The sequence below is a fragment of the Haplochromis burtoni genome, unplaced genomic scaffold (genome assembly GCF_018398535.1).
Source record: "Haplochromis burtoni strain Fernald_Lab_line unplaced genomic scaffold, NCSU_Asbu1 Contig_203, whole genome shotgun sequence".
Taxonomy (NCBI): domain Eukaryota; kingdom Metazoa; phylum Chordata; class Actinopteri; order Cichliformes; family Cichlidae; genus Haplochromis; species Haplochromis burtoni.
In genome coordinates this window covers 1,074,823-1,085,096 of record NW_024582564.1, presented here as the reverse complement: position 1 = coordinate 1,085,096, position 10,274 = coordinate 1,074,823, and the positions used below count along the sequence as shown (strand labels likewise).

At 41.7% G+C, this 10,274-nt stretch overlaps 1 protein-coding gene across 3 annotated transcripts in view; it reads right to left on the bottom strand.

The window, feature by feature from the left end:
* Positions 1 to 10,274, bottom strand: part of pex7 (peroxisomal biogenesis factor 7) — a 53,779-nt gene that overhangs the window by 19,575 nt on the left and 23,930 nt on the right. Inside the window, exon 9 of one of the 3 annotated variants that reach the window (XM_042226246.1) lies at positions 7,721 to 7,776. The exons of the other annotated variants lie outside the window; for them this stretch is intronic. Coding sequence (XP_042082180.1) covers positions 7,721 to 7,776 — 56 coding nt within the window. The remainder of the gene's footprint in view (positions 1 to 7,720; positions 7,777 to 10,274) is intronic. 3 annotated transcript variants of the gene reach the window in all.

The following is a 10,274-nucleotide window of genomic DNA, read 5'->3' as shown; positions in this document are numbered from 1 at the left end:
TACACTGAATTTTCTTCTTTGTTTGATGACGAACTGCAAGTAATTCCAGCAACCAACTAAAGGCCCAGATGTTGATCGTGTAACACCCTCAGCGTCTTTTGACTGCAGAGTAACTGCACAGATTGTCTGGTGGGAGGCAACCCGTCTCCAAACAGTTGCAGCCCAATTTGGACTGACTGCAGTCTCTCAGACAGATTGCTCTGTCATGGTCTCAGCTGCAGGTCAGTCTGTGATGTTGGAGATCTTTGATAAACAGATGAATTATGAAGGAAGAAAAATACAATCAGTTTGATGCTAATAATTAAATCATACCTGGATAGAAGAACATATAGGGGAACACTATCAGTCATGGATGGGCCTCCCCAGAGCCAGATCTCTGTGAGATCATCCTGACAGAGAACAGAACAAAAGGCAGAAACATCCAAAGAAGAGCTTTGAACATCCTTCATGAACCCTGGAGAACTGATCCTGAAGATCCTCACAGAGCTGACAAAGAGCTGAAGAATAAAGGCACTCATACTTAATATTCACTCTGAAGCTCGTTAGAATAGTACAAGCTCTGTTTTTACTGTATATGCTGTATATGTATATCCATGTATGTTTCAATAAATCATCCACCTGCCAAAACATAAAGAATAATGGGTGGCTCAAGACTTTTACACAGTACTGTGTGTGATGACTAGTTTTTTGGGGATCCAATCATAAAGTTGCACATTCTTACTAATCAATCGATCATCACTGCAACAAAAACGAGACACCGGCTGTCATCAGGTTAAATGTGAGGAAGAGGAAGTGGGATCTTCAGATTATGTTATAGATGACAGCAGGTCATGCGTTTGTGTGTTTGTGTGAACGTACGTGACACCCAGTGACTGTCTCACTTAGACAAACACAACATGTTATTTGGAGAAATGAAGCTTGGCCGTCTTTTGTCTGCATTTTCCATGGTAGGTGATTATTTAGCCGCTTTTGTGTTTTATTCTATAGAACTATCCATTCACCTGTCAGCTTTGTGCATTACTATAAAACTCTTTAACTCACAGCATGGGGGGGGGGTCACGAGGGCGAAAATAAAGGGCAAAGGCTGTAAAAATAACAGAACGTGTACACAACAACATTAAAGATAAGATGACAACGAGACAGAAATGTAAAGAGAACGTGCCCATTAAGCTCATGACTCTGATCAGTTTAATTTAAACAGGAAATTAATGTTAAGGGTCTCACACACACACACAAACACACGCACGCGGCAGATTGTGTTATCTAAAGCAAACACGAGACGTTATAAAAGGAAAACATGATCTCAGAGTCTCCGTTTCAAACTAAACACCAACTCTGTGTGTTTCAAAAGAGCCCGCAGAGAAGAAAGGCTTAATTAAAAGTCATATATTTTGGATTGTGGTGCTGAAGCAATCTTTAATATGAAGTATAATATATAAAGCAAGCCTAAAAAAAGAAAGGAAAAGACGATTAATTACATGTATTAAATGTACCGCGATTGTTCTCTGACAGGATTGAAATGCAGAGCTGCATTATGGATCTTTTATAGCCTTAATTTTGCTAAGCTTGCAAATCTTAATCTAATTTATTTGACATTAATGTGTAGGGCGATATGAATGTAGCACAGCATTTACTCTCAGCTAACCTGCCCCTGTCCCTGAATCTTTAAAATACAACTGAAGAACCAAAGAAGAGAAGAAAAAAACCCACAAAAACACAAAAAACACATACTGGAACACTTGTTTTCTGGCTGGCATCACTTTACTGTGGCCTAAAAGAGTCAAAAAGTGTTTGTGCAGAGCATTTTAAACTACATTAAACATTCATGATGAGAAAAATCCCTGAAATCTACGCCGTAACCTTCCACGTGACCTGATGTGCACCTCCCATGAAATGTAATTACACTTGAATGGCGTGGAAGGTTGGAGCATAGGGTTAAAAGGATTTTCTGGTGACATCGTAGTTAGGACGTAGATTTCCCGCAGAAGCCTAAATCAAACTTCAAGCACAGGACAGAAAGTGATTAAAACAACTTGTGTGTGTGTGTGTGTGTGTGTGTGTGTGTGTGTGTGTGTGAGTGTGTGTGTGGTGTTGTGTATATCCGTGAGTGTACAGGTGGATTAGGTGAGTGTTTGCTTCCACACGTGTCTCAACACAAAGGGAAGCCCACAGAAGCAGGGATGTTTACTGAGTCGGAGTTCAAACCTAACGTAGCACCTTTTTTAGTACTGACCACTGAAACTGCCTAAAGTTCACTTTAGCTGCAGCAGTGGTGGTGGTGTGTTTAGGATAATATTCACAAGCATTTAAACGTTTTCAGTTATTCACCTGATTAACTTTAGGAAAACAAAATGGTTTTGGTTCAAATCAGTGAATATTTTGTGTATGATGGCTCGCTCAGGACAGGACGGCAACCGCCCCATGACTAGAAAAAAACGATTACAAGTAGCTGCGGTAACAAACTGAGTTTGAACATGCCTCACCTTTAATCTCTCTTTGCGCAGACCGTTCTCATCCCCAACGCGTAACATACCGACGATTTGTCATGTCTCGAGGCATCCCATAGGAACGCGAAAGGTGACCCCTATGATACGCGCCGGATTGTGGATGGCATACAATGGAACGACGCTCCCGGCGGTAACACGCATTCCAGCCGTGTCCAACTCTAACCTTTATCCTAACCCTAACCTTAACCACAATCTTAATCGTATTAGATAGTGTTTTCCAAAGCGATTAATGATTGGGAAATCATTAATCGCTGAGAACGTGTTGCTCTGCGCCCACTGTCAACCACAGGTCGCCTGGCGGGAGGCTATCTGTCTCCCAACAATCCCAGTCTGACTCGGACAGTTCGGTGACTTTTCGAATTTCTCTTTCAGATCTGTGAGGTTCTCTCAGGACTCTGAATGAAAGGCATTAACATGAATATCTGTGCATGAAGATTTACGATTTTCACCAGTTTATCACCACAAACAGACTGCATGTAATAACCAGTTCACCCACTCAGTTGACCCCATTCAGTCACAAACTGAGAAACTGAATCCATCTTATTGGCATTTTATTGCCTTGACAAATTTGCTTTGCAGACAGCAGCAGACCTGCTCCCCGTCTACAAAGCAACTGCTTCAGACAATGACTTTGACCATGCTGCGGTCCCTATACCATTGTTTCCCCCCCGTGACTACGACATTAATGAAACATGTTAATAATTAAAATTTCACAATGAGTGCCCAAAACATAAATAATGTATACATCCATAATCCATCCTTAACTGCTTATTTGATCTAAGTTTGCAGGGCTTGCCCAGAGACAGAGGGCCAGCAGAAAGACAGACAATAACTCATGCTCAGATTCACACCTGCACAGAACTCAGAATGTCTGGACATGGAGGCAGTCGGAGCGCTCGCAGCGAGCATTAGCAACAATGCTAACAGATGTTCTACTGTGACCCCAAATACCAACAAGTGAGGAAAATCACTCACTGCTGTGTGTGTGAGAGCTTGTGGACATGAATGTGAAGAGGGGCGTTTCCTGCTTTTGGGGTTATTAGAGCCCACGACTGTCACACCTGAGGGATGCTCTCTAACACATATTCCACACAGACACACACACACACACACACACAACACACACACACACACACGAACACACACACACACACACACACACACACACACACACACCACAGATGCACACAAAGTGATAATTGTCTTCATATCCTGTGTTTGGATTATTCAACACAAAACAAACATGCATCACGTTGCTATGTTTCAAAGAGGCCACACACACACACACACACACACACACACACACACACACACACACACACACACACATCGGGTATTCATATCTTGTGGGGAATCTAATTGACATAATGTTTCCCGAGCCCTTCTAACCCTAACCATGAAAAATGAATGCCTAACCCTCAGCCTAAACCTAACCATAACCTAAATGTAACCTGTCAATAAAACCACATTTTGAGTCTCAAAGTTGTCTTCAAACTTGTGGGGACCAGGGCATTTTGTTCATAAGTAACTGTTGGTCCCCACAAAGATGTGAATGCACGCTCACACATATACACAGACACACACACCTGTTTGGTCAATCAATCACCTCTAGGATGATATCAATCAGTTACTTCCTGCTGCTGTTACAAAAACGACTTGATACCAAAACTAGGAGCAACATAGAGCTTTTAAGCTCTATGTTGCTGAGCCGTTCATCACTCAGTTTCAAAGTGGACCCGCTCTGCTGGTTTCGCCGTGTTTTCATCTTAAGCTCTGCGTGATTTGGTGAATTACGTTTCTCTGCATGACTCAATTCCTCCTGCAGCTGACAAGACACCAAACAAAGGATGAAAGGAAAGATTGGTGGCGAGCTGAAAGAGGGAGCCCGCGGAAATAAACAGCAGACATTTAAGATGCCAAACATAACTGAGGGAAAAACAGCTAAAACGCCAAAGGGAAGACGGACAGCTCAAAGCGGGACGTGCCGTTAGCTGGGTCTGTGTCAGACCCCGTGTTTTATTGATCCGAGCTTTAATTGGCTCAGATACTCTATGTAGACTGCTGGGCTGCCCTGAGACACACACACACACACACACACACACACACACACACACACACACACCACACACACACACAACACACACAACACAACAACACACACACACACACACACACACACACACACACACACACACACACAACACACACACACACACACACACACACACACACCTGCCAGATTCCAGCAGATTTTTGCTTGCGGCTGTGAGCTCGTCAGCATCTGCAGTAATAATCCACAGAAACACTAAGAAAGCACCAAACAATGGTTTTTACTGTTGCCGTCCTTTACAATGAAGCCCCGAGGCTGCAGAGAAAGATTTCTGGCATAAAAGTGACGAATACAAATGATTTAGGACAATAAATTCTGAAAAACACTTTGTATATGCAAGGAAGGTTTGCTGAATACAAACAGGCAGCAGCACTTCAACACTCAAATTATACCGTGCAATACAAGCACTTTAAATACTTTCATGTTTTATCTATTACGCAGACACTCAGACTCAAAATCAGACAGAGACGTAAAGAAATTCTCGAGAACAACGATCTGACCCAAACAGAGCCCTGATCGCGGCGACGCGAAGCATAAGAAGAACAAAGTCAATCTAAAACAAGACCAAGAGCACAAAACCAATTCTACAACTGGATAATCATAATGGACTCGGACTGGGATCACACGAAGAAACAGAAGAATCCAAAATAATGTGTTTACAAGTTTTATTTATATACCACCGAATCACAACTACTGTTGCCTCCGTTGTTTCTCCATCAGTACTTTATATTGTAAAGATGATAATACAGAGAAGGAGTGAGAAGGAAAAACTCGCTTGGTCGCGTATCCATCATTTATTTATTCTGGTCAAAGCTGATTCTGACTAGAAAAAAATTAAAAGAACTGAAGAGGCAGAGGAACCAGAGAGAGACTACATGAAGGAAAAGTTTGTGCCAAGGACAAAATTAAGCGCCAAACCAGACTGAAAGCGATCTAAACTTGGTCCGAACGGATTCTGGTATTTATTTTTCATATGAAAACGCTGTAGGTACAGATAGTGGCTTCTTAGTTACCTCCAGCTGCTTATTACCACATAATGAACCTTGTTACAGATGTGTTATCTGAAACATCGTTTAGACTTTTAAAGGCGGATGCCGTTATGTCCAAGTTTTATTTATAACTTGAGACTTCACTCATCATGATAATTGTAATCAAGGACACTTCATATCAACCAAAACTGCATAATTAGCATACAAGCTTCACATCCTGTCTTTATTAAAGATAAACTTAGAGCTTGAATGCTTTTTGTTCGTTTCTTAAGCGTGTGCAGCACAGAGATGCATCGAGCAACATGAGCAGAGACCCGCTGTCACTCATTTTCCATCGTACATCCACTGTTACAACGTTGGATCTTCTTAAAACATCATCCCTGCAAACTAAACACTCCCTCAGCTTTCCGGTTGCTCCAAACACTCAAGTCAACCAGTTGTTTCTGTCCCGTTAAGCTGTATGATGTCACAGAGAGGGCGTAACCCTAAAGTGGTCATCTTGGGGCAGAGTGATCCGCCTGGTTCGAAAGACATTGCGGCCAGCTCTGGGAACCCCTCTGAGAATTTCTCAGAACTTGAAGCAACATCTTCAAATGAGTTATTTTGTCGGAGCAACAGTCCCCAAAACAAACACATTCCTCACATTAGAGAAGAAAAAAGCCCAAAATGATCACATTTTTAACTACTGAGTGGCTTAAATGACTCATCGACTGCCAGACTGCTTCCTCATTCGTTTTCCTTTCACTGATTAATCACTGTTAAACAACGTCTTGCTCCAGGCCGGACAACAGGGCAACCTCACCTTTCATCCATCTAACTGCATCTGTTTATCCATCATCTGCCCGCACAGCCTGACAGACACGCAGAACAACATCGATTCCTCTGTGGTTTTAAAGAGCCGAGTGGACAGAGAGGACGGATCAGATATATTCTCATGAGAAGCACAGAGGCAGTCTCCCTTGAAATTACACATTTTATTAACTCATCCTCTGTGGCCCAATAAAGGAGCAGCTCATCCTTCCTCTGTGTCCGTCCCTCCATCTCACACACTGGTTAACTTTACCGCAAATTATCCCTCAGTGTCCTGACTCGTTGCTTCTGCCGTGATGACACCATCCATTCCCTTTGGCAGTAACTGAAAGGAAAGGAGCAGAAATACTGTGCAGGCCACATCACATCGCTGCTCCTTTAACCTCGAAAGAAAGTTCCTTTCAAAGAATCAAATTTGCATGACAAAAACTTTACAGGTTATCTTAAAGACCCAGAGAGGAGACTCATTACTCTGCAGGTGTAGGTCATCCACACCGTGCACATGCTGCACGCCCCAGCCCTGAAATAACCGCTGGCACCTGGATTCCTCTTTGTAACTTAAAGCCGACCTCGGAGTTGATTTGTCCAGAGTAGATGCTCGTTCTTCCACATGATGTACTGGCTCACTGGGAATTTGGACTTTTTCACACTCATTCTTTGGTACCCAGGGCTTTCAGCTGGGGGGTAAAAACAAGCGGAAACCACAAGGAGCTGTGAAGATGGTTGGAGTTTGTTCGTGTTTTTGTCCATTTTGTCTCAAGTGAAGTCGAAGCTTCAGGAAACGTCGAACTCAGGTGATCTCTTCATTTATTTAAGTCTGATTTATTTGAGATGTTTCAAATTTCAGATTAAACTTTTGATTTCTGGCATCCACTGCAGCTCACAACGTCAATCATTTTTAAATACGCCTGTTGTGAATAATGTTCTGCATTAACCTCCGGAGCTGAATAACTAAAGAGCAAAGCGACGTCAGGCCCATCATTTTTAAACATCTTGAACTATTTGTTCACATGTTTATTTTCTTTGTTTAATGTGTAAATGAGCTCAGTGGGGTTCATGCTTTGCTTTGCTCTCTAATGTTTTCTCTCCATTTCTCTGTGCAAACACATTAAACTTGTAGAGCAGCTTTCACAAAATAATGTGGAACAAAATGAGTTCCACATGCTTGCTCGCCTGTTAGCGCTCCTAACGTTCTACCAGCACTGAGCTGCAGAGAACCTTGTTTAAAGGTCCTTAAATAAACAAAGCTCAGTTGCCGCTTTGTGAACAGGTCGAAAAGAGAGAAACGCCACAGGTGATCTTACCTGACAGTGAAGTCATACGAGCAGGACGCCAGCACAGTCTTATCAAAGGGAGAAAACTGCAGGAAAAGGAACAAAATGGAAAACGGTTTATTGAGATCATGTTTCCAAAGGAAGAAAGGAAGAATATCAAGTTATCAGCTTTAATCTCCATCACGAACACCTGCTGCTTTCCTCAAATATTCATAATCTGATTACAAAGAAACAATAATATGTAATAATGTGAAGGGGAGTCAAAAACCCTTCAGAGGGACATGCTGCAGACCTTTTAACCTTAAATCAGCGTGGAGGTGAAGGAGGTAGGGCATGTTTGACAGTTTGAAGGTTTAAATGAAAAAAATGACACATTTTACAACGTGTCATTGGAACTTCGAGCTCCGCTGTGCACACACAAGATAATAACCGTGAAAAAGTGCTGAAATGTTTTAGGCTTTTAAAGTAAAAATTTCTGTGTGTGTTTTACAAAAACGCCAGTAATAACTGCAGTTTTCCTTTCAAAACATGCAGAACAACAGAAGACGCTGCTCAGTTTGTGCTTCATGCACATGCCACTGTTTCTGATGCTGAGCTCCAGTTTGTCCCCATCATCAAAAAAAACAAACAAAAAAAAACTACATGTGTCTCCATCATGAAAGAAAAACAGCTTCCGGCAGGCTGAGCAGAGTTTGCAGCATTTCTCTGCTCAGCAGTTTGTGCAGAGACACGGAGAGGCTGCGAGGAGTCCACAGAAAGCGATTTCACAGACGAAGCACTCCCAAATTAATTTATTCGCTCATTTGTTCCCCTCTCTGCGTCTGACAGTTTCACCTTTCATATCGAGTCCTGGCCTCGTTTAACATCCTTCTCTTTACTGCACTTCACGTTCATTTAACGCTGCTTTACTTGCAAACACATTTATTACCAAAGATCTCTTCTCCTGTAATGGATGGGCCTCCCCAGAGCCAGATCTCTGTGAGATCATCCTGACAGAGAACAGAACAAAAGGCAGAAACATCCAAAGAAGAGCTTTGAACATCCTTCATGAACCCTGGAGAACTGATCCTGAAGATCCTCACAGAGCTGACAAAGAGCTGAAGAATAAAGGCACTCATACTTAATATTCACTCTGAAGCTCGTTAGAATAGTACAAGCTCTGTTTTTACTGTATATGCTGTATATGTATATCCATGTATGTTTCAATAAATCATCCACCTGCCAAAACATAAAGAATAATGGGTGGCTCAAGACTTTTACACAGTACTGTGTGTGATGACTAGTTTTTTGGGATCCAATCATAAAGTTGCACATTCTTACTAATCAATCGATCATCACTGCAACAAAAACGAGACACCGGCAGTCATCAGGTTAAATGTGAGGAAGAGGAAGTGGGATCTTCAGATTATGTTATAGATGACAGCAGGTCATGCGTTTGTGTGTTTGTGTGAACGTACGTGACACCCAGTGACTGTCTCACTTAGACAAACACAACATGTTATTTGGAGAAATGAAGCTTGGCCGTCTTTTGTCTGCATTTTCCATGGTAGGTGATTATTTAGCCGCTTTTGTGTTTTATTCTATAGAACTATCCATTCACCTGCCAGCTTTGTGCATTACTATAAAACTCATTAACTCACAGCATGGGGGGAGGGGGGTCACGAGGGCGAAAATAAAGGGCAAAGGCTGTAAAAATAACAGAACGTGTACACAACAACATTAAAGATAAGATGACAACGAGACAGAAATGTAAAGAGAACGTGCCCATTAAGCTCATGACTCTGATCAGTTTAATTTAAACAGGAAATTAATGTTAAGGGTCTCACACACACACACAAACACACGCACGCGGCAGATTGTGTTATCTAAAGCAAACACGAGACGTTATAAAAGGAAAACATGATCTCAGAGTCTCCGTTTCAAACTAAACACCAACTCTGTGTGTTTCAAAAGAGCCCGCAGAGAAGAAAGGCTTAATTAAAAGTCATATATTTTGGATTGTGGTGCTGAAGTCAATCTTTAATATGAAGTATAATATATAAAGCAAGCCTAAAAAAAGAAAGGAAAAGACGATTAATTACATGTATTAAATGTACCGCGATTGTTCTCTGACAGGATTGAAATGCAGAGCTGCATTATGGATCTTTTATAGCCTTAATTTTGCTAAGCTTGCAAATCTTAATCTAATTTATTTGACATTAATGTGTAGGGCGATATGAATGTAGCACAGCATTTACTCTCAGCTAACCTGCCCCTGTCCCTGAATCTTTAAAATACAACTGAAGAACCAAAGAAGAGAAGAAAAAAACCCACAAAAACACAAAAAACACATACTGGAACACTTGTTTTCTGGCTGGCATCACTTTACTGTGGCCTAAAAGAGTCAAAAAGTGTTTGTGCAGAGCATTTTAAACTACATTAATACATTCATGATGAGAAAAATCCCTGAAATCTACGCCGTAACCTTCCACGTGACCTGATGTGCACCTCCCATGAAATGTAATTACACTTGAATGGCGTGGAAGGTTGGAGCATAGGGTTAAAAGGATTTTCTGGTGACATCGTAGTTAGGACGTAGATTTCC